General features: G+C 40.5%; 1 protein-coding gene across 3 annotated transcripts in view; it reads left to right on the forward strand.

The window, feature by feature from the left end:
• The window catches only part of CACHD1 (cache domain containing 1), a 212,717-nt gene that overhangs the window by 171,322 nt on the left and 16,150 nt on the right, over positions 1–25,245 (forward strand). For 2 of the 3 annotated variants that reach the window (XM_070405283.1, XM_070405285.1), the window contains exons 10-22: positions 2,842–2,991; positions 3,623–3,746; positions 4,559–4,676; positions 9,097–9,265; positions 10,412–10,554; positions 11,268–11,449; positions 13,125–13,235; positions 18,735–18,857; positions 19,984–20,083; positions 20,172–20,288; positions 22,469–22,629; positions 22,983–23,069; positions 24,345–24,461. In XM_070405283.1, the coding sequence (XP_070261384.1) occupies positions 2,842–2,991; positions 3,623–3,746; positions 4,559–4,676; positions 9,097–9,265; positions 10,412–10,554; positions 11,268–11,449; positions 13,125–13,235; positions 18,735–18,857; positions 19,984–20,083; positions 20,172–20,288; positions 22,469–22,629; positions 22,983–23,069; positions 24,345–24,461 (1,702 nt within the window). The remainder of the gene's footprint in view (positions 1–2,841; positions 2,992–3,622; positions 3,747–4,558; positions 4,677–9,096; positions 9,266–10,411; positions 10,555–11,267; positions 11,450–13,124; positions 13,236–18,734; positions 18,858–19,983; positions 20,084–20,171; positions 20,289–22,468; positions 22,630–22,982; positions 23,070–24,344; positions 24,462–25,245) is intronic. The other variant, XM_070405284.1, reaches the window with a different exon arrangement.

Raw genomic sequence — 25,245 nt, forward strand, 5'->3', positions numbered from 1 at the left:
ATTCCCATTTGGTCATTGGTTCAAAATGTAATCTCTTTTTTTTCCTTTTTATTGAATTTATTAGGGTGACACTGGTTACAAAATTATGCAGGTTTCAGGTGCACAATTCCACAACACATCATCTGTACACTGTATTGTGTGTTCATCACCCCAAGTCAAGTCTCCATTTATCATACCCTCCTCCACCTCCCCCCACCCCAACAGCTGCCAGACAGCTCTCTATCTTTGAGTCTAAATTTTTGAAGTCATTGTAATTATGAAATTTATTAGTGCCTGGCATTCCTCTCAATAATAATTACTGTTCTGGTTTTATTTATTTATTTTATCTTTGTTGTTATTGCTATTATCATTATCATTCTAATGTCACAGTTAATCATAATTTGTTATTTTACTTTTGTCAGTATTACTATTATTATCATCATCATCCCAATATCACAAGTTGGGTGAAGTGTTTAACTGTCATGATTAAATTTCTTGGTCTGTAAAATGGGAAAAATAATATTTCCCTCAAGACAGTTGTGAAGATTAATTGCACTAATTGCACTAATATTTGTAAAGCATCCAGAATAATGCCAACGGCCTGTGCTCAGGAGAAGCACAACCTTTTTCTTTTCCTTTTCATATTCTTGCCTATTTTTTCCCTTTTCCCTATTCTTCCTTGTCAGAGAAGATAGAAGAGCCAGACACCATCACCATATGAGATTTTATGTTCATGTTCCATTAACCAGGGACTCTGATGAATACAGATATTCAGAGGAAACTCGTGTATAAAAAGTAACAAGCCTATACAGAGTGTGTTTTCTAGAATTAGGTAAACATGTTTTTTATATAAGGAAGAAATGTGGAGCTGATGCTACACCCAAATTTTTTTATCCTTCCTATTTCTGGCAGGGCCCATAGAAGTGTATAGATTAAAAATGCCCACCTTTAGATAAGGTTACTTTCTCTTCTGGGGAAATGTCAAGCCTTACAGGCAAGTGGCCCTTTGTTCATTTAACCAACATTACTGAGTGCCAGTCAAGCCTTATTTCAGGCAGTAGTGGGTAAGGCACACATCCCATCCTCAGTAAGTGTTTAAGTCTATAAAGATAAATAAATTAATATCCATCATCTCACATAGTTACACATTTTTTCTTGTAGTGAAAACTCTTAAGATCTCTCTCAGCAACTTTCAAATATACAATACAGTATCCTTAACTCTAGTCACCATGCTGTACACTGCATCCTTAATGGTTATTTACCTTATAGCTGGGCATAACTTTCAGGAAGTTTTGCAGTATTGTATCCACTTCCCCCTACCGTGTGATGCATGTACTTGGCCTTGACAATCACAGCAGCTCAGTAACACTTGGGGTGGGCATCATGCACAGTTCTCTGGGTGGAAGCCGATTCTTTGTAGAAATCTTGAAGAAGATCCAAAGCTCTTTCCCACGTGTTCATAGAAGGATGGCTTTCTGATATATGCTGCTAAGGTATGAAGTGCCATCAAGCACAGGGCAATACAAGAGGATGGTAGAGAGAAGCTATACCTTGTTTTGTTTGAGGTTTGAATTAGAGCCTTAGGATTGTAGACTTGTTTGGGGTCCTAGAGATCATTTTGTCTCACCTCCCCATCTGACACATGAAGAGTCTCGTTCAGAGAGGTTGCACAACTTACCCACCACAGTAGTAAAGCTAGGAGGAAAGCACAGCTTCCCTTCTGCCCAGGGCCAGTCACTGGCTCACTGCTCTCTTTCTCCCCTTTTACTTTTCTCTTTCTGTAAGCATTCCATTGTTTGTGTATGGCCTGTGAGCCAAAAATGGTTTCTATGTTTTTAAAGCTCAGATTTAAGAAAAAGAAAGTGTATGTAACAGAGACTACATAGCCCACAGTGCCTAAAATATTTACTATCTGGTTCTTTACAGAAAAATTTGCACATTCCTGGCCCAAGTGACAAGAAATATGTTCCTTTAAGTCAGTGGTTCTCAACCTTCTGGCCCTTTAAATACAGTTCCTCATGTTGTGACCCAACCATAAAATTATTTTCGTTGCTACTTCATAACTGTAATGTTGCTACTGTTATGAATCGTAATGTAAATATCTGATATGCAGGATGGTCTTAGGCGACCCCTGTGAAAGGGTCGTTCAACCACCAAAGGGGTTGCGACCCACAGGTTGAGAACCGCTGCTTTAAGTGTCTCCTTTAGCTAGTCAGAGTTCTAAGTGGTCAGATAACAAGATTCTGTGCCTTTCTAAGTTTTTTTCTCTCCATTCGTCTGTTTTTGGATAGGATGCCTTAGTGAAACATAGTACCTTACAGGCTTTCCTTTATCCATAATATCTTTTCATCGAACAACCCCTAGAAATCAGTACAGCACTTATTACTGTGTCCTTCAAACAGATGTGAAAATCAAGCTGCAGGGAAGTTATGTCCAATGAGAGATGTATGATACACAAGGGGCACAATTGGGTAGAACCCAGATTTTTGGATCCCCTGTCCACAGTGGTCTTTCAAGTTCAGCTGAATTTTCCTTACTCCAGGAAGTAGAATGATGTATTAAGTGCCGCTGATGATTTGCACTGGTCTGGAATGTCATGTCCTTCAAGGTGAAAAATAGTGGAAAATGTACACATTGCCTCAGTATAACTGAGATATCTGAACCCCCAATAGACTCGATTTCCCTTGTACTCTCCCTCCCTGACACGTCTGGAAAGGCAGTGGCTGATTCCTGGGTCACACAGGGAGCTTTCCTTCCCAGCAGAATTTGGATGGCTGCTAGGAGCCTTTATGATTCACCAGAGCACAAGTCCCGCCTTTGTCCTTGTCTGCTATTCTTTGGATTTTTTTTTTTAACCCATAGGTTTGATAATGACAGTGAGTAAACCCTGTTATTTTGGAAACCTACTTCTGGGAATTGTAGGTGTGGACGTGAACCTGGCTTACATCCTTGAAGATGTGACGTATTACCAAGACTCTTTGGCTTCCTATACTTTTCTCATAGATGACAAAGGTAATCTGCCAAAATTAATCAGGGGAAAGAGTGATTTTTTTAGCAACCTGGAAAAAAAAATCCGTAGCTATTCTGATCCTAATCAAGAAAGAAATGATAGTATTTCTACAAACACAGTGTAACTAGGACTACTACTTATAGTAGAACACCGTAAAGGTGGCCGAATGAATCCAAACAGTATGCACATGTTCCTCTGCTGTGTGGAAGGGTAGGTAACAGTTATTTGTAACGTCAGGAAATTAGACTTGAGGATTGAATGACACACAGAATGTGATCCTTTGGACTTTTTTGGTCTATATTGTTATCTTTGGGTTTACTAGCACTAAGGTTTATATGATAGATCAGGACATTTCATAAAATGAAAACCAAATGACCAGTACCTCCAAAATAGTCTTGATTAAACAGATGTCCGATAATTTAAGACATCTTTCTACACTTCAGGAGTTTTATACAAGAACACATAAAACAAGTTCAGTTTTTATTGGACTGGTGAGTTACATACTGAGAAATTGAGTGTTGGGCAGCCGTCCCAGACTATTCCATATTTCAAACCTACGATAGGCACTTTATTAGATTCACTACTTCCTACAACATGTTTTCCATAGCCTGTGTCTTTGTTTTCTTATTTCAGGGTATACACTTATGCACCCATCTCTTACCAGGCCATATTTACTATCAGAACCCCCTCTTCATACTGACATCATTCATTATGAAAATATCCCAAAATTTGACTTGGTTCGGCAAAATATTCTAAGGTAAGGAAAAGGTGAGGGCTGTCGTACTGATTTTCTCTGAGAATAGTATCCTTTGAGGTCAAATATGAGTGTTTATTACAGGATATGAAACAAGTATATAAATTATTTTAATGTTACCAAAAGTATACTCAGTAATTTTTTTTCCTAAGAATAATAGCCAAAAATATGTTTACTTTGAATAATAGGTAAGGTCTCTTAGAACTGTTATTTAGGAGAAATGTCTTGTAAATCAAATTCTGTGTTTACATTGCCTTTAATTGTAAAATCAGATATATGTTATCTCATTTAAAAAGAATACTCCCATTGTACCAAGTTGAAAAATGCTGGCAAAATGAAAGGTGAAGTTGAGGCCCAGCTCTCCCACATGCCAGAAAATATCTTGGCAACCTAGTATCCATTCCAAGTTGACAGCACCATCATACACAACATTTTCTCTTGAAATAAAGAACAGGTTGGATTTTTTCCAACCATGATACATTATTTTGGCAGATGGTAACCTATAGAGAAACAGGTCTTTGTGCTCATTGGTTGTAAAGTAATAACTGAGTGATCTGAGACAACATCATTTCTGGAAAGAATTAGAATTGGGGGGCGGGGGTGCAGGGGTAGAGAGTCAGGAATGTTTTTAGTGCAGAGCCGACAGCATACTTTTACAAAATTGAAAATCTCACATTATCTCTTTCAAAAGTGATGAGCTTCATTGCTTTTCAAACTCAGGAGGTGGCCATTGACTCACAGCTTCTTCCCAGCCTTTAATTAAGTGCTTCATTTTATCATTGGCCTGAAATATTTCATTCTGTTTGCCAACGCAGCCTCCCTCTGGGCAGTCAGATTATCGCAGTGCCTGTGAACTCATCCCTGTCCTGGCACATAAACAAGCTGAGAGAGACCGGGAAGCAGGCGTACAACGTTAGCTACGCCTGGAAGATGGTGAGTGAGAGGACGCGCCGTTGCCTGAGCAGCCATGGGTACAGGAATTCCAGGGACCTTGGGTCGGATCATGTTACCAATCAGTTTTAAAGTGGTTGGAAAAAGAAGAGATACTCCAGATGTCTTATAATTTTTTACCTTTTTTATTTATGAAACCAGTTATTATTCATGATAAATGAATCGAACTGAATATGCAGTAGACAGTAAACTGTGCCCTTCCCTCCCTCCTGGCTTTGACCTCCCATTCCCCATAAATAATCACTTTGGTCAATTTCCAGAAAATTTTTATGCACACACAGGCATATAGATCAGTGTACATGTCTATGTTACTGCATGCACGTTTAATGGCTATGCATGCACGTTTAATGGCTATGTAATTTATATAAATGGACATAGTTTTTTTTAACAGTCCCTTATGTATGCACATTTAGGTTATATCCAGTGAATTTTTATCATTTTAAATTCAAATTGTGGAAGTTGGGAATTTAAAAAAGAGATATGAAAACATAAATGCCCTCTGCTAACATATTCCAAGGGAAAGGAACTTTCATATTAGAATTTGGATAATTCACATTCATCACAAGTGCGTTGACACATTAGCCATAACGTGTGGTACCCATTTCAGCTTTTTTTTTTTTACCAGCCTCAGTCAGAGAGGGCGCCACAAAGAAATTGAATCTAAAACACACTGTCCATATGATTTATGTTCCTGTCCTTAACTCCCTCTTGGAAGCATACCATAACATGCTGTTACAGGGCCTTGATATTGTAATTGACCAAAGGAAGAGTGGACTTGTATTTTTTTCATCAAATTTCAATCACTAAACCTCAAGTGCAGTCATCCTGGATTCCTTTGGATGGCCAAATCTGGTGTTTAACCTTTTGATTCCAAATGGCTATTTATTCATCCCTTTAAGAACTTCTTACTGAACATTTATTATGAGCTAAGAAGAATGAAAAAGAATGATGCTCTCTCTGCCTTCATAGAGCGTCCAGCCTAGTGGTGGATGCAGGCAATTAAACAGCTTCAGACAGGTCTGTGTCTGGCATAGGAATCACAAGGATTAGGAGTAGCCACTGTGGTTTAGACATGACTCTCCTCTAACGTTCTCATTTGGTTCTTAAAGCATCATAATGGCAGCAGTGATTTCTACACTGGAAACAAAAGGCAACAAAATACTAAATGAAACTTTTTGAGAAACGTACATTTACAAGCCTAATCCTACTGGTATTTTATTGTTTGACTAGAGGCCTGGTGCATGAATTTGTGCACCAGTAGGGTCCCTCGGCCTGGCCTGCGGGATCAGGCCGAAACCGGCTCTCCGACATCCCCTGAGGGGTCCCGGATTGCGAGAGGGCACAGGCCAGGCCGAGGGACCCCACCAGTGCATGATCAGGGCCAGGGAGGGACTCGGGAGGTTGGCCAGCTGGGGAGGGACCACAGGAGGGTTCCAGGGCGTCTCGCTCAGTCTCGATTGGCTGGACTCCAGCAGCAACCTAACCTACCAGTCAAGCGTCTGCCCCCTGGTGGTCAGTGCACATCATAGCGACCGGTTTACTGTCTGCCCCCTAATGGTCAGTGCATGTCATAGCGAGCAGTTGAGCAGCCTTAGCATATAATTAGCATATATGCTTTGATTGGTTGAACGGACGACCAGACACTTAGCATATTAGGCTTTTATTATATAGGATAGTACAGATTTGACAAAGGTCAAAATCTTTCTGAAATTCTGAGTCAGTTCATCTTCAGGAATTTTTTTTTGAGAATGATTGGACCATCTGCCCTTATTTTTTGTATTAATAGAGTTTTTAAATAAAGATGAATTGTTTAATTTTCACATCAGAAAAGGTGAGCCAGACACCAGAATACTTCATTGAAAAATACTTTTATATTTGAAATTGGAGATTGGGTACCTGCAGTGCAACCTGATTGAAAGCAACTCAGTTATATCCTGGGAAAATATCTACCTTTATATGTGTTGGCATTGAAAGAGAAAGAAGGAAACGTAGGCATTCTTTAAAACCTTCTTCGTAGAGTAAATAAACCCAGTGTTAACATTTTTTGAAAAAAGTATTATCTTCTTAAGATAGATGTTGTTATTTTTTCAGTGATACTGGTAAATTCTGGCCATTCTGCTCCGCCAAATAGGTGTAATCATGAAATTACTTCAAGTATTTCTCAGAGTTCTGAAATTGTCAAGAACATCACTATTAAGTGAAAAATGAAAGAGGTAATAATAAATAATGAGATTGGAGTTTAAAAGACTGGCCTGGTTACCCAGCAGGAAGAGTAAATATTTTTTTTGAGTTACATTTGAGTTACTTTAGGGAGAAGGTGCTCATCATGTCCTCAGGAATAAAATGAATTCCTCTACTAAATATAATCCAAATAGACTTAGCTCATGCTGAGAATAATTGGTTACATTGCTTAGCATCCATACATGTAGCGGACAGATATGGATGGATTATTTCACGGAATTACTTTAAATGGACCATGAGGGATTATGTTAGGAATGTTAAGAGATTACGACTCTGTCACTGTGGAACCCAAGTCCATCTTCAAGCATTTGAGGAGGCTGCATGCTGTGAGGGATGGAAGGAAGTACGGACTATAAGACGGTATCACAGTGTTCCTGTACTGCACAGCCTTGCTTCCCTTCAAAACACTGAATCCCATGGGCAGTCAGTGAGAAAACCACTCCCAGTCATGGGGAGCCTCTCTGGGTGCATCATAGTCCTGATGAGAACACAATAGAAAGGCCTGTGTCGAAATCTGTTTTCCTTTCTAGTTAAGAACTATTTATAAACATAAATAGTTATAAAGCATTCTGGGGTAACTTTGTCTTTAATTTTTTTCTAATTGTTTAATTACAGTTGATATACAACATTATATTGGTTTTAGGTGTAACAACATGGTGATTCGACATGTATATACCTTATGAAGTGATAATCCCAATAGGTCCAAGACTTGGGTAACTTCTTATTTTTCTCTTCCAGAATAGACACAATTATAAAATGATATTCTGGCCCGTCAGCAAAGTATTTATCTTTTGGTTCCTTGGAACACGCAACCCAGGAAACAAACTCGAAGGATGACTCAATGAAAAGGGAAAGGGAAAGGCGTGAATGTCCCTTCAGAACACCCTGTCATTTTCTAATTTTGTGGGTGGAGGAAAAGGATTCAGTTTGCGAATCTAATTGAACATCCTTGGCAGGGGTACTTGAAAGCAATCCCAGGGACATGCAGATTTCTCCCGTGTTTAAAAAGATTCTGCCACCATCCTCACAAACCCTAAATTATACTTAACGCTAACCTGCCTCGTTAGCATTTTCCCCGTGGTCATTAAGTAAACCCTTTGAGCTGCGTTATTTCTGACTTAGCTGGTTATCACTCTTTTCACTTATTTGCAAGCTACCTTTTAAATAGATTCCATCCATCTCCTGATGTAATAGACTTAAGTAGTTTGGCTCTCTGCTGTTTTTAAGGAGCAAGGACTAAATAGCTTGACTTGCCTTTGCTACTTTGGTGGACAATTTTCCCAACAAATTTTAGAGGAGCATTCATTTCTAGGAGCAAAGTGCATTTGAAAGTGCTCTGATGTGTGCACCTAATAGTTTAGGCTAAGCTACAGCACATTGCTTCCCCTGGGCTAAAGTGGCAGGTCAGGCAGCTTTGTGAGGGAGCCACAGGATGTGTACTTGTCATGAGTGGGAGATCCTGGTCATCTCCAACCAAGCAAAGAGAAAGTGGAGAATATAATGAATAAATCAGATTTGGTATGGGCTGTGTATGTGGAGTCATAATTTGCTTTTAAAATAGGCAGCTCTAAAAACACTCATTGTGCCCAGCCAGCGTGTCTCGGTGGTTGAGCTATGAACCAGGAGTTCATAGTTCAATCCCCGGTCAGGACACATGCCCAGGTTGTGGGCTCGATCCCCAGTGTGGGATGTGCAGGAGACAGCCAATGGATGATTCTCTCTCATCATTGATGTTTCTATTTCTCCTTCTCCCTTACTCTCAGAAATCAATAAAAATATATTTTATAAAAATACTCATTGCAAAAGCAACTATGTATTGTTTTAATGCATCTCAAACCCCATAACGGTCGTGTTCTCATGCCATGTTCCTGCTTAAATAAGCAAAGGAGGGCCGGGGTCGCTGTGTCAAAGGGACTCGAGTTTGAGTTTCTGATCCCTTCATTAGCTCTGTGATTTCCTGTCCCATACATTCATTTCTTTCTGTAAGAAAGGAAAATAGGAAACGTAAAATGTAATCTTTTGCCAGAGATAGTGTCTATCACCCCATCTTCATGTCTGTCATTCCCTCATCAAATATTTTTCCATGTGGGATAGAAGACAGAGCAGAATTCGCAGGGACCTTCATTTTCTGTATTAGAAATTCTCTATCAATTTTTTTCAGGTACAAGACACTTCCTTTATTCTCTGTATTGTGGTGATACAACCAGAAATACCTGTCAGACAACTGAAGAACCTCAACACCGTGCCCAGCAGCAAGCTGCTGTACCACCGGCTGGACCTCCTGGGCCAGCCCAGTGCTTGCCTCCACTTCAAACAGCTGGCCACTCTAGGTAAAGTCTTGCACTGCTCAGCTTCCTCTGTGGTCTTACTCATAACAGTTCGCCATACATATCAGTTTGCATTTTTTAAAAATGTGCAGGCCTGCAGTGCCAGTTCCGAGAGGGGCACCTGGAAGAATCACAGAACATTCCTCTCTGGAGGAAGGTATTCCCGTCCTGTTAGGCCTCAACTGTTCTTACTAATTTGTCTAACGTCCAGCACAGTCAGAAATAACTAGGCCACAAGGAAACAGGACACCATGACTGAGAACTAACAAAAGGAATAGGAAGTGACCCATAGATTTAAATGAGATAGGACACAGGATTCTAAAGCTTTTAAAATAAGAATGAACAATGAAAAATTTCAAAGCCGAAAATGAAGTGTTCATGATTTATCATGTATTTCACTGAGCATTTCTGTCTTAATAGAGAACAGGGCTTTTCCTCTTAGATAGGATCAACAGTGACATACGTCTAGGTAACTACTACCTTTCTACAGGCTTTCGTTTATGCCAAGTTTGGCTGTATCCGTCTGTGAGGATCTTACTTTATTTTATTTTTGCATTGACTCCAATATTCCATTTTCCTTCCTCGATACCAGTACCAGGGTGAACAATAATAGTGAGCACTGAGAGCACTAGCCGTGTGCCGAGCACCGATCTGCATGCTTTACATTTAACTCGTTTGCTTTTCATAGTATATTAGCTGATATCATTCTCACCATAACTCTGTAAGGTTGGTGCAGTTATTTTACCTCCCCACCCCCCCCACCCCCCGCCGCCATTTGCAGATGATAAAAACACCACATATAGTACAACTTTTGCCCAACATCACGCAGCTGGGAAATGGTGGAGCCCAGGTTCAACCCAGTCTGGCTCCATGTCCTGTGCTGCCTCCTCGATCCTCATACATATGTCATGTGTAGCTCTCAGGCATTTTGCACCTTGGCCAGATCACATATCAGGCACTTGCATATATTTGTATGTGTATCTCTTCTGGTTCGCTCATGATTGTAGCCCCATGTCGAGTTCTTTGCTTTCCTCTGGGAGACTCTAAGGCCCCAAGGCGGACAGGGTGGCAGGGCCTTAGGGGTGCTTCTGTGGGGGCCTGAGAGGAAAGCCCGGCGTTCTCAGGCCTGCTTTGTCTGCTGTCTTTCAGAGAGTCCAACCGTCATGCTGTCTGCTGGCAGCTTTTCCTCCCCCTACGAGCACCTCAGCCAGCCCGAGACAAAGCGCATGGTGGAGCACTACACAGCCTACCTCAGTGACAACACCCGCCTCATTGCCAACCCGGGGCTCAAAGTGAGTGCTGGCGTGGGGCCCCATCCCGGGGTGCCCTGTGCCCAGGCCTGGAGGACCTGCTGACTGTGAACTTTGGACGTGGGAAGCCCAGGCCTGGATCTGTGCCTCTCGGCTGGAGAGCCAGAAAGACAGCATGTGTCCGGGGGAGGTTGACGGTGATGCCCCTTCTGATGGATGAAGAAGCCTGGGAGCCAGATGAACAAGCTCTTTCAGGCCTTAGATGCACGAGGGGTTTTCCTGGGGGTGGGGGGTGGGTGTGAGTTAGAGACCAGTGACACTTTCCCAGGCCTGTTTTTCCCAGGAGAGAGAAGAAAAGTACCCCTACTGTCTGTTGAGATCACTATGATGACGTTTAAGGAGCAGAGATTTAGCTGCTCTGTGTGTGTGTGTGCGCGCGCGCGCGCGCGTGTGTGTGTGTGTGTGTGTGTGTGTGTGTGTGTGTGTGATGCTTCTGTAGGATCTGTCCTCTTAAATGCAGAAAGCCTCGCTAGTATGAACAATGGAGTAAATCCCATTCCCACATCCACCGACTGCATTTCAGTAAGCTTTTGTTTCCCCCAAGTGTGGCTGTGCCCATCTGTTGGGGCAAGATTTGGAAGAAGTAATTGGCCCTGGCTTCCCTGCCAGAGAGCGCTGGGCAGCGCTGCCAGCGGTCCCCTCTCCTTTCATGTGCGTCTTAAAGGATCCCCGCTATGTCTTCCTTTGTCTCCCAGTTCTCTGTCAGAAATGAAGTAATGGCTACCAGCCACGTCACAGATGAATGGATGACACAAATGGAAATGAGTAGCCTGAACACTTACATTGTCCGCCGTTACATAGCAACACCCAATGGCGTCCTCAGAATTTATCCTGGCTCCCTCATGGACAAAGCATTTGATCCCACTAGGAGACAATGGTGAGTTTTCGGGGCTTCCATTATCAAAGGTTCCCCCCAAACCCTGGAGAGACATGATAAGTACATACTATAAAGCAACTTCAGGCGGTCACACCAAAGAAGGTACTTTCATGGCAGTGAAAACATGTTTTTGAATAGTGTGTTGTTGTTTTTAATGTACTAACAACAGCTTTGTGGGTTTCCTCTGTGTACAATGTTTTTATCTCTTCATTGAAATGTTGAGACTGAAATGCTTTATGCTCAGCCATTTCCATTCCTAGTAGTTCATTGGATTCTACCTTGAGTGCAGTGTGTCTATAGTGGGTATACTTAATGTCACTGCGCATGATTATGGCTTCCAATTACAGCTCGGGTATGACCTATGGAAAATAAACAAGTATGAATTCAAAAACTTTTTTTTTTACTTCTGGCCTTTCTTTTTTCTCTGATTTTCAAAAACAAATGCTAGTCAGGTGGTATAGCAGGGGAGCAATTGGGGCATAAAAACAAGATTTCTAGTCTTGTGCTGCTTGGTCACTAAGTCACTCATGAGTCGGCTCTTGTTTTACTGCCTGTTTCCCCACCCTTCCCAATCCAGGATGCATTTTTATGTGCCCAATTGTATTTGTTTCTACTTCATTCATTAATTTATTTTTATTTTAGCCTCTAAAACATATAGACCAGTGGTTCCCAAGGTGGGGCATCCGCCCCACAGAGAGGCAATGTGACTTTTAAGAGGGGCAATTCGAGAGGTATTAACAGTGAGTTTTTTGCATTTGTTATGGTTCTAGGGGCCTCGTAAACAGCATACAAATATATATTATGACATATTTATGCATTTCAGTTCTCTATTATTTGTTTTGAAACTATTTGCTATTTTTTCATATCACTTCATATTATTATTATTATTATTATTATTTAACAATTTCTTAGTGATTTCTTCCTCAGTACTTCAACTGTCCTTTCGTTCTTTTATTTTTCTCTTTCATGGATGCCATGTTCTTTGGAAGCTTGTTTAGATGATGTTAATGGTTAGACTTCTTCCACATGAACAGGAGTTCGCTTTTTGAATAATAAGAATTATATGTCACGGGGGGCATCAGGATTTTAGAGATGCTTAGGTGGGGCATGGCCAAAAAAAAGGTTGGGTGCCACTGATCTAGACTATAGGTCTTGTAAAAAGCTCAGACATATCCTGAGTTCCGTATCTTTTTTAAAGGAGAATTTTAGATTTTCTTGACCTCTTGTATTGATGCTACTATGGTCAGACATAAAAGATATGAACCCTTTGAATTTTATTGTAATATATAGGCACTATTTATAGTAAATACTTTTACCATTTTAAACTTTTTTTTCAATTGCAGTTGTATTCAGTATTATTTTATATTTTTATATTAGCTTCAAATGTACATTATAGTGGTTGGACAATCCTATACTTTACAAAGTGTTCTCCCTGATATTTCCAGTGCCCACCTGGCACCATACACAGTTATTACAATGTTAGTGACTGTATTTCCTATGCTATACTTTGCACCCCCATGACTATTTTTTAACTACCAATCTGCACTTCTCAATCCCTTCACTTTTTTCACCCAGTCCCCATAAATATTTTTTTGAATTACCAGCTCCCTTTTCTTTGGAATTCACAGAGTTGTTCATATCCTAAAGTAATGTAACTTTCTTTGGTCTCTACTAGGTATCTCCATGCAGTAGCTAATCCAGGGTTGATTTCTTTGACTGGCCCTTACTTAGATGTTGGAGGAGCTGGCTACGTGGTGACTATTAGCCATACAATTCATTCATCCAGGTAATATTTTCATTAGTTCTTAGTCATTTCTTGAACATGGCAAGGGTATTTTGAAAATTTAAATAGGTTAATGGCAAAAGCATGGCCTTTGAAATGAAGCAAGCTGAGGTTTGATTGTCTTTTTTTTAATGTTTTAATTGATTACAGAGAGAGGAAGAGAGAGGGAGAGAGAAAGATAGAAACATCAATGATGTGAGAGAATCATGGACCAGCTGCCTCCTGCACGCCCCCTACAGGGGATCAAGCCTGCAACCGGGCATGTGCCCTTGACCAGAATTGAACTCGGGACCCTTTAGTCCGAAGGCTGATGCTCTGGCCACTGAGCCAAACCGGCCAGGGCTTGAGTGTCTTCTTTAGCCGTGTCCTCTCGGATTCCCTGGGCTTCCCTCTGCCATCTGTAAAGTGGGGATAATACCACCTCACAAGGCTATCGTGGTAGAGTCATGAAAAGCTCTTACCCTGTTCTTGGCAGCCAGGATGATGCTTGTGAAGAAGAAAAAGAAGGATCTTAGATTCACTAGAGCAGTTTGTAGAAATGCCAGGCTTACCCCAATCAAAGAAATAGCAATAGGAGCCCTGACCGGTTTGGCTCAGTGGATAGAGGGTCGGCCTGTGGACTGAAAGGTCCCAGGTTCGATTCCGGTCAAGGGCATGTACCTTGGTTGCGGGCACATCCCCAGTAGGAGGTGTCCAGGAGGCGGCTGATCTATGTTTCTCTCTCATCGATATTTCTAACTCTCTATCCCTCTCCCTTCCTCTCTGTAAAAAATGAATAAAATATATATTTTTTAAAAATTAAAAAATATAAAAGAAATAGCAATAGGAGCCTGACAATTAATCATGACCAGAGAGTGTTTTCTGAAAGAAGGGAGCATTCTCAGTGAAGGGAGAAAAGTATCAAGACATCACATTTATTTCCTCTTGTATTGCAGTCTAACTCTAGAACCATATAGGAGTCTGTTGTTTTTATTTTGTCCTCCCACTGCCTCCTGAAAAATAAAAAGGCATTTTGAAAATTGATTTTCCAGGAATGGTATAAAATGTCAGTATCACTTTAAATATATTTAGGGTGCTGTATATTTCCTGCTTTTGAAGTTTCAGTATTTAAACTACAAATGTCAGTGAAATGTTGGGTGGAGAGGCAAGTCAAACACATTAAACTGTTTTAATCCCTTCATTATACAAATAGCTGTTTTTCCCTAGTGACCAAGAAAGACCATATTTTGACGAGTACCTGTAATGATACCTTAAAATTTATGGGAGACAGATTTCCTTGCTCAACCTTATGCTTCTCACTGGTGCTCATTATATACCAAGTGATTGACATTCGGTAAATTCTTCTAAGGCAGGTTCATTGGGAGTAAGAATTTGGAAGCAGCTCTGTGTGGAATTTCAATCATGACCTGTGTCTCCATGGAAAGCAGGGCCCTGTCGCCAGCCAAGTGTTGATTCCTTTGCAGGGCACTGTATCTGTTTGGCTCAATCAGCTGCTCCTATCATATAATATTTCACGTGTAAACAAGAAAACGCTCAGTTAGAACAGATTTTTTCCCATGCTTTCATTAACAGACCATCTGCTAGGCATACGCCTACTATTGTCTGAATAGCAAGGCTTGGCATCCCTCCTACACTGATCAGTTGAGAAAAAGTAAACAAAGGTGATTTCTTTGAGGGGACAGCAGTCACCTTGGCCTTTGAGGACAATGGAATGGGCTCTGGAGGATATTATTGGGAGGCAGGTCGCAAACAACGACCCGTGTGTTTCTTCCTTAGTCTCTGGCGTTCCATCAGGCTTGTCCCACCTGGCCACTCATCCACACTCCTTAGCTCTTCCTTCTACCTTCTATACAGTATTCCTTTTGTTGGTGGAATGGGGTTGCCACAGGAAGGTGCAGGTTTTTATGCTCATGTGCATATGCACATATACATGTTTTTGTTGGGGTTTGAATGGGTGGAAGAATTTCCATTGAGTTTACTTATAAATATTTACGGTGTTAGTCCAAATGAAGCATGATGGAAATGTGATGGGCTTTCAAATGAGAAATACCTGCATTCAATTTCCTTATTTTGATTAGTTTTTAGAGTGTGTTTAAACTATACAAGGTTAGTTGAGTGTAGCAAGAGTTGAATGGCCATTTAAATCTTGGGTTCTGTCCACCAGTCCCTCAGTGAGAATGAATTCCAGGAATAAGTACCTGCTCTTGCCTTGATCAATGTACAGTCTTGGGGACTTGTTATTTGAACATTTTTCTCAGCTGAGCGTGCTTTTCTTATTTAAAGCCATGTACTTTTCATTCAACACAGTTTATCATGCAAGTCAACCACCTCTTCTGGTTCTCAAGCAAAGCCTCTGTAGCTTTAATGGGTGTATTGGTAGATGGGCTCTCTGCAAAGGCAGTTTTTTTTTCAAATAATTGCTAGTGAATCTGGCCTGATGTGCCAGCTTGAGAGCCTAACCTCCTCCTCAGATCTGATTCTGCTCTAAAAAAGTAGATTTGCCACTTCCTATTTGTATGACTATAAACAAGTTCCTTCTTGCCTTGGTTTCTTAACCTATGAAAGGAATATTTGGTTCTATCTCAAAAGATTCTTCAAGGATTACATTAAATAATGCATGTGAAGCTCTTAGAACAGGGCCTGGCACATGGTAAGGGCTCAATACATGTTATATACTTATTACTATTATTCCCTGACCTCCTGGCCTCGTATGCACAACAGAGACAATAATGCCCATGTTGAATGAGTTGATGTGTGTAAAATGCTTAGCCCTCTACTTGACAATATCGAATCCCAAATAAATGGAAGTTATTTTTATCATCATTCCATTCGTGCTTTAAATTTCTGGCATTTTCATAGGTCAGAGGAGAGAATTTAAGCTGCTGTTCAGCTTATCAGGAGGCATCGTCATTTATCGTTGGTCATTTATCAGCAGTGGTTTGGCTGATAGCTTGGGGAGGAGCTTTTCTAACTCAATGCTCACTTATCAGATTCTTCCAAGAACATCATTAGTGGCCTGAGAATTGAGGTGTGCCTCTTTGGAGAATAATAATGCTGATAAAGATGATGAAGTACAGTCAGTGATTAGGGACTGATCATTTGAGTCCTTGACAGAGAAAATCTCACAAACAGCGTGGTCTATTGTACATAGAAATGTCAGCGTGGTTTGATTTTTCTATGGTAATCTTTGAGAGTTGCTATGGTAACAGTGTACATTTTTGAAATGCAGGTAAAATATGAATGTTAGACTTACATGGGCAATATGCATGCTTTTACTTCAGCATGTGGATCATATTGGAGCAGATGACAGTCAAACAGAGGACATCATCTTAACTTGTCCCAAAAAACCTGAGTTGTATTTTTCACTGAGGCAGCTGAAGTAGTGTAGAAAGAGCCAGATTTCCATACTGGACTCTGTATCATAAATAAAAGGTGATCAATCTTGTTTAAGTCTTCTAACCGTTCTAAACCTAATTTTTCATTTAGTAAGTAGGAACTATAATTCCTTTCTGACATCTTTGCAGGAGATGAAATAGATCATGTAAAATTGCCTGGAACCTCTTAAGGAGACAGTGTAACCTAATGGTTAGAGGCATTATATACTTTTGGAGTTGCAGACACTGACTTTAAATTCCTGCTTCCACTAGTTGTTCACTGTGAGACTTTGGCCAAATGCTTAATCTTCCCAAGCTTCAGTTTCCTAGAAATGATAAAGCCTCATAAGTTTCCTGTGAAGAAAGACATCATTGAAATGATACCAGAGATCCTATCAGTTGTGACTATTCAGTAAATGGAAGCTGTTACTATTATCGTAATGGTGGCTGTTATTTAGACTCATCACTCTCCTGGACAGCCAAAAGAGGTTTAAATTTCTTTTGACTGATTCTTCAGGAAAACATTTGCTATGAAGCACAAATCCCATGTAAGGTATTAAGTCATTGATTTCTTTCACGGTGGAATTTAAGTTACTTCAGTAATAATGAGGCTCTTATTGAGGCAATACCCTCTCAAAGATAATCCCACACGATCCTCTCCCATCCCATGCCAAACACACTTTGATAGCAAAACTCTGATAGAAATTTTAGTATGGGTTATGGTCCCTTTTTTCCAGTGGTTCTTTTGGGAGGGGGTTTGGAATGGGGATGCGGTCTGGGGTGATATAAGTTAGTTTCAATGTTGACAGTAACTAGAAGGAGTCAGTTGTCTACACGGCAAGGCTAATTTCACTCCCAAATTCTGATTTTCCACAAGAGGATTTCACTTGGGGAAGTTCCTTCTGAACTTTCCAATTAAAATTTTTAAGATTTTTGTCAATAGCATTGCCATTTTTCTTTTGGTGTTTTCTTTATAAAGAGATCAATCAGTTGGGTGGGCGATGATAATTATGGACTCTTGGAATGTGCCCTGTTGGGTAAACCTTGAAAACTCCCAGCCACAAAAGGGGCCACGTAACCAAGCCCTTTCAGCTGCTCGTGGACATAGATTAATTAAGAAGAATCTAGGTTCCAAGTGAGAAGCCAATGCTTCTGATACATATCCAGCAATTCCTCTGAAAGAATAATGAATTCATGCTGTCCACAGCTGAGTTTTAAGTCCTATATAGTTTTTTTTTTAGAATAACTTTTACTAAAACACCTTATTGGGTATTTTTTTATATGTTTGGCAGCTTGCTAAGTACTATAAATATACTACCTCATTTAATAGCTTTATGAAATAGATAATTATCGCCACTTTCAGATGAGAAAACTGAAGCTTAAAAGGTGAAGTATTGTCCCAGGAGCCACAAAGATAGAAACCAACAGAGCCAGGATTTGATCCCAGATCTGCTTGATTCCAGAGCTAAAAGGGTAGCACCATGTTGTACTGCCCAACTTTGTCTTCCTTGGCACTCCTGTTTTTGAGACTAGCATTTCGAATGGTGAAAGATCTGGCCTATGAACCAGGAAAGTCTTGTTCTAAAATATGAGTTGTGTTTTGCATGGAGCCAACGTCAGTATTATAGAAAGAAAACTTGTTTTTACTAAATTTGTTGTGACCTTACACTAGTCAGTTAACCTTTGGGAGATCTCAGCTTCTCTACCTGTAATTAAGGGGATGACTCAAGCTCCTTGTCTATAGGTTCCCGGTTGTGAGGAACCATAGTAGTCATGCATCCAGCCTGCTACTTGATGCCTATTCCCTCCCATCCTCATGTTCTTGCCAAAGAGTAGTCCAGTCATTGTCTGAACATCTGTAGTCAGGACTAGCCGTATTCCACAGCTGCACCTTATTTGGGCTGGTCTCTTTTTTTAGAAACTTCTACCTTTCGTCCTAACTTTTCCTCTCATCACATCTCCATGTTATGCTAGTTCAGTCGTTTAGTTGATGGTTTTTATAGGGGTGGAAAGTGTGGAGGAACAGTAGGCATGCATTTCTCATACCATGCAATGTCCTTATGATGAGCATGGCTTTTACCTTTAAATAACCATGCCTCCTCTTCTCTTTGATCTTGTTCACATGAAGTACACAGATGTCTTCTGGTCACACTGTGGCTGTGATGGGCATTGACTTCACGCTTAGATACTTCTACAAGGTTCTGATGGACTTATTGCCTGTTTGTAACCAAGATGGCGGCAACAAAATAAGGTAAGCTTTTGGGGGGCACCATTTCCTTCCTAGCTGCAAAATACAAGGAAAATGATGTCAGGTTTCTCTAGTTGAATGGCAACTACAGTGTCATGGTCAGGACCAGAAATTGAATCCGTGGTCTGAGTGTTTTATTAAGAAAGTTTTTCTAAGACACCAGTTGTGATTTAGAAAAACAGACCTGGCTTATAACAGAGAGAGTAACTGTGGCACAGGATTCTCTGAAAGCTCTTGTTTCTTTAGAAGTCAGTAATTAGAGGGTTCCTATGTCTGGGGTGTTAGAAAGACCAGAGGGTACTCTTGGGTAGAACTTTTGATGTTAACTTAGTTATTAAACCAAAGTCCTTGTGAGATATTTCAGATGCTTAGATTGTTCCTTTCACATTTCCCCAGAAAGAGGCTCATGGAACTAAAAGTCTTTTCTGCCTGAATTTCAAAAGAACATGTCTGATCAAAGCAAAGGCATTCCCTTGATTTAATGCAGGCCACTTTTAAAAATAGCGTTCTTATTTCAATCTCATGACCCATTCTTCATATCACCGCTAAGATTCACATTGGCCCTTAATGGGGAAATACAGGATTCATGGCAAATTGTTTTGAAGAGTGTAGAGTAAAATAGAGCAGAATATAGTCTTGATTAAAGCAGTTCTGGCTTTACTTATTTAGTATTTCCATCCAATATATTTTTTATGTCTCCCGAATGTCATATTTTATGTATGCTTATCATCGAAAGGAGGAATTGTATGGTTTACTTCAAGTGTGTGCCTGTAAACATTCAAGGCCACTCTTTTCACAATCTCCCTCCTCAAAATAAAGAATTAACCTCTTACTTATACATCCTTGCCAAAGATCTTCGAGCCCATCTTCCTTGGACTGGGTGGTCACATTCTGTATGAACTGTAGGCGACGTCACAGGCAGATGTAATGCTCTCATCTTTAACTGACCCACCCCCCAAGAAGGATGTACCTGTTTACCTGACTGCCAGTCGTCTTCCATTTTATCAATGAATATTTATTGAGAACCTGGAATAAATGCAACTTGTTTTAGGGCTAGCAAGACCAATGCTCTGTGAAAGCACAGAAAAACAGCTCCAGCGACTGAGGGTTGTCACTTGTGTTGGTGCAGGTGCTTCATCATGGAGGACAGGGGTTACCTGGTGGCACATCCGACCCTCATTGACCCCAAAGGCCACGCGCCTGTGGAACAGCAGCACATCACCCACAAGGTATTTGTTGCAAAGCGGGTAGCTCAGCTCTCCCGCAGCCTGCAGCTCATTAATTATGTGGCCTGTGTCTTCTGCTTGGCCTTCTTAGGAGCCCCTGGTAGCAAATGACATCCTGAACCACCCCAACTTCGTCAAGAAAAACTTGTGCAACAGCTTCAGTGACAGGACAGTACAGAGGTTTTACAAGTTCAACACTAGCCTCGTGGTAAGTCTATTTCGTAACACTCTCGCATCCCTTCCCACTATGGAATGTAAAATAGAATAATGGTGATGTTTATCTTGCTCTTGGCTGTTGCATTGAATTAGAATTATAGAATGACAGGACAGGACCGGAGTCCAGCCCCCCAGTATGACAATGGTGGGATATAAAGCCCAGAGTAGAGAAGTGACTGTTGTAAGTGCTCCCACCGGGTATTTTGTTTCAGTGTTGTTTGCTTAAAGACACTGAATGTCTGCTAATGCCTGTCCCACTCTCTTGTCTGAATACATGCGGCATCGTGTTTCTCTCTTCCTGTCTTCTAGACATCACTCCGTCTCCTGAAATTTGTAAAGCTAACTTAGGTCAGCTCTTGGTCTTCCACCCTGTAAGATGGGTGTTCTCATGTACATCACCCAAAAGTCCTTTCTTTTCTTTAGCTTAGAATACTCTATGATTTGAGGGACGGCAAACTTACCTAAATAAATTTGTAAGTAATCCTAGCTAGGTGAGCATTAAAACAGGTAAAGTTGGGACCAACAATTAAAACAAAAAGTTACCCAAAAGAAGAAAGCTTTTTATTTGAAATAGGTATTTACATCACTAAATGTATAATTAAAATTGATTTTAAAGATATGATAGCTTAAATAAAAATCCTAATTCTACTTAGTCTCAAAAAAAGCAACAGCAAAAACAGTTTTCTGGAGGAACAGAAGAATTTTTTAAATGAATATGTGAAAAGGAGAGTGTGTTCAGAACAAGAAAAGTGTTGCCGAACCGGTTTGGCTCAGTGGGTAGAGCATCGGCCTGCAGACTGAAGGGTCCCAGGTTCGATTCCGGTCAAGGGCATGTACCTTGGTTGCGGGCACATCCCCAGTAGGGGGCGTGCAGAAGGCAGCTGATCGATCTCTCTCATCGATGTTTCTAACTCTCTATCCCTCTCCCTTCTTCTCTATAAAAAATCAATAAAATATTTAAAAAAAGAAAAGAAAAGTGTTATTCCTCTGTTCAGAGCCCATGTCATTCTGAAGAGCGTGCTCTCCAGAGGGGACATTGACAAACCTGAGCGTAGTCAGAGGGAAGCTGCCAGGGAAGGTTGTCCTATGGAAGTCTAACTTACCCGGTATCTACTATCATTTGTACAAAGATTTCACATGGAAAATAGTACAATAATTAATAAATAATAATGCAAGAATAAACTATGTTTTACGTACTCACAGCTGTAAACCTGCTTTTGCCGACCCCTATATGAATTAGGATCATTTCTTAATGGCATCAGTTATTCCAAAATGGACTTGGAGCATTCCTGGCTATTGGAGCTAACAGGATGCAAAGCCTATACTATTGCTTATATTGTAGAGGCGGGCATTTTCCAGGCAGTGGAAAATTTGCCTAGACCTCTAAGAACCCATTCAGTGCTGCGGCTCTCAGTTAGGCTTATCCTCACCACGCACGTGTAGGGCATGCTGGCATGGAAACAAGCATACCTTTAAATAATTGGCCTACTACATAGGGTACACGTGTAGGCAAAAATGGCCACACTCAGTGTTACAATGACACCTTTGAATCTTTGATTTTCTAATATGGTGACAACATTGACAACTCAAGAAACTGGCTATCACACGTCCTTGTTATAGAATGAAGAAAAGGGTGCTTGCTTTACTTGCATTGTTTAACAATTCTGGAAGCAGGACCCTGGCCTTTTAAAAAGGCTTTGGTTTTAAAATAATTTTATTATTCTAAAAGAACAGATGTTTATTATCTAAAGGGAGGGTGCAAATGCCTGTTTTCTGATTATTTAGGTTTGCCTTTGAATAAATTCTGAACTATTCCTTACCGGAGAGTTGTCTTTTATTGCTTCTTGAATTTATTTTCATTGTATGATATATTATTGTGTGTTAAAAAGGAAAGAACAGATTATAAAAACAATCATGAAAATTTTATTTTATAATTGTAGCTAAAAGAATAAATGATGTATATACAGCTGTTAAATGAGCATTATCTATGATGGGATTGTAAATAATTTTTATCTTCTAACATTTTAACATAACTATGTCCTACTTTTGTAATCAGAGACAAAGTGTTATTGTACGCTGTTTTCAGCAAATGGTTCAGAGGTTGTTTTCACCGTGGTAGGGCTGAGTTTGTGCGTTGTTGTCTGTCACTTTTGACACCTCGGTTGTCTACAGGGGGATTTGACGAACCTTGTGCACGGCAGCCACTGTTCTAAGTACAGACTGGCGAGGATCCCAGGAACCAACGCGTTTGTGGGCATTGTCAACGAAACGTGCGACTCCCTTGCCTTCTGTGCTTGTAGCATGGTGGATCGGCTCTGCCTCAACTGTCACCGGTAAATATGCTATGGGTCCTAGTCTCTGCTTATCATGCTGTTGAATAATTTAACTGATGCCAGTCGTTCTGAAGGGGCATCTGCAGAATAAACAGAAAGTGCTGTGTGTGTCCTGGAGAAAAGGGAAGTCCTGGTTACAGAAGCATTTAGAGCTATGTTGTTTGCAGCAGCCTTATCCAAAGGGCAGTGGGTTGAGGCCAATTGTGTATCTAAACGTTTGGTCATCATTTCGTCGTTACTGTCCATTTTCACTAGCTCAAGTGTTGTTTGGTTTGTTTTGTTTCCCCTGGTATGTGAACAACATGTACTTTATTATTGACCTTCTGCATGGTCACTTTCTCTTTGCTTTTCAGAATGGAACAAAATGAATGTGAATGTCCCTGTGAGTGCCCTCTGGAGGTCAATGAGTGTACTGGCAACCTCACCAATGCAGAAAACCGGTAAAAAAAAATTTATGTACTGTATATGGGGTGTTCCCCAAAAAGTGTGTACATACTTTAACAGCTGACAGCTCAGTTTTGAAACTGAAATGTATTTTAACAAACACTATCTTTATAATTATTCAAAGTATATATATATATATACATTTTGGGGGACAATATATATGCTCTGAGTCTTGTTTATAGATTTGTTTTGGGTTGGGGCATAAGAAGATGATTCATTCTTCTGATTTAACTGTTCGGTGAGCCACATTTCAAGTTCCGTAGCGCCTTAAAATGGGGTCCACTTCCAGGTTTAAATGTAAATGCTGTGGAAGAGTAACAGTATATGTGCTATACACCAAAAATATGAGACTGTTACAGGCATGCGCCGAGGGCCTACCCTATGGCGTTTATTTCACGTACATTAAGTCACTTAGTTTTCTAATTAACTGTGTGATAAATATGTAGGTATATTTAATACACACATGTGCACACATAACATAGCATTATTTATGTCAAATTACAAATTTTAAGACTAGTTAAATAAATTGTGGTAAGTCCCTTTTCTAGAACTTAAAAGAAAGAATATTGTGTGTATGCATATTAGTACAGTTGACCCTTGAACAAAGCAGGGGTTATGGGCAGCACCCTCACACACACACAGTCAAAAATCTGTGTATAACTTTTGACTCCCCAAAAACTTAGTTGTCCCTCGATATATATGGGGGATTGGTTCCAGGATCCCCCATGGATACCAAAATCCACAGACGCTCAAGTCCATTGTATAAAATGCCATAGAACAATGCAGAGAGTCAGCCCTCTGTGTCTGCAGACTCCCAGCTATGGATCAAAAACAAGACAGGTACTTACTGAAAAAAATCTCATGCATAAGTGGACCCATGTAGTTCAAGCCTGTGTGTTCAAAGATCAACTGTATATGTTTATTTAGGCATAGAAAAAAAGTATAAAAGGACCCCCATTAAACCGACAACAGTGGTTACTTCTGAAAAGTAAGATTTAGAATGGTGAGTGAGGGGAGGTAACATCCATTTTTGATTTTATGTATTCCTATTTTGTTGAATATTTATGCTTTCCTAAATTTTTTGATATTTATTTTGCACGTAAAGATGTACAAATTGAAGCTCAGAATAGTTAAGTGATTGGCCCAAGATTTTATACAGCTAAGTGGCAAAGCCAGGATTCAAACCCAGATCTGTCTGACACCGTAGGGGCCAGGGGCATGATGAGCTTGGCATGTACGTGGTCCTAACCTCCAGACTTGCTCCTGAATAGAAACCCAAGTTGCGAGGTCCACCAGGAGCCGGTGACATACACAGCTACGGACCCTGGCCTGCAAGATGCTCTTCACCAGTGTGTCAACAGCAGGTGCAGTCAGAGGATGGAGAGCGGGTAAGCAGGGTCCAGGGTGCTTTCACGTCAACGTGATGGTGTGGAGAGTAGAACCCAGTAAAGTATAGTGACCAGCAGCCTCAGCCAGCTTTTCCAGCTGGTATTTATTATGCGTCTTCTTGGTGTTTTAAAAAGTAGTATCTGTTTTTTTTTCAGATCCAAAACTGATACTCCATAAGCCTTTTATTTATCCACCAGGTTTAAGCTCATCCAGTTTTCACATGTTACACCTACTTGGCATTTGTACCGTATGTGACACATGAGTGGGAAAGTTATTCTTGAGATAAAGTATGAAAATAAATGAATGAGGGGACATGGCATGAAGACGCAAGAGGGCGGGACAGGAACTCATGGGCTCCAGAACCCGGCAGCCAAGGTTCTGTGTGCGATGCATTGAAGCTTATCCATTTTATTTCTTAGAAAGCAGAGAATGCTTCCTGGTGGTTTTGAGAACTGAAAACTGTGTGTCCTCTTCTCCTCCCACCTCCTCCCTAGGGTGTTCGGGACTAGACACTATGAGCACAGGGGCTGTGGTAACCTAAAGGGATGGGAGTGAGGTGATTCGTTTATTATATACAGAGCTGCACGTCCATTTGATCAAACAGTTCGTGGATAGAAAGGGCAGCCAGTTCTACTTTGGGTGTAGATTTTGGCAGAGGAATGGTAGGAATAAATTGAGATGATATACAGTAACCAAAAGTCAACTAAGTTTGAGAAATACTGCATATATTCTTTTAGAGCCATAGTACACTTAACTTATTAAAAGCTCTAAGAAATGGACAGT

This window comes from Myotis yumanensis, unplaced genomic scaffold (genome assembly GCF_028538775.1).
Source record: "Myotis yumanensis isolate MYYU_CA2020_CCGP unplaced genomic scaffold, mMyoYum1.0.hap1 SCAF_2, whole genome shotgun sequence".
In the NCBI taxonomy this organism is placed as follows: Eukaryota; Metazoa; Chordata; class Mammalia; order Chiroptera; family Vespertilionidae; genus Myotis; species Myotis yumanensis.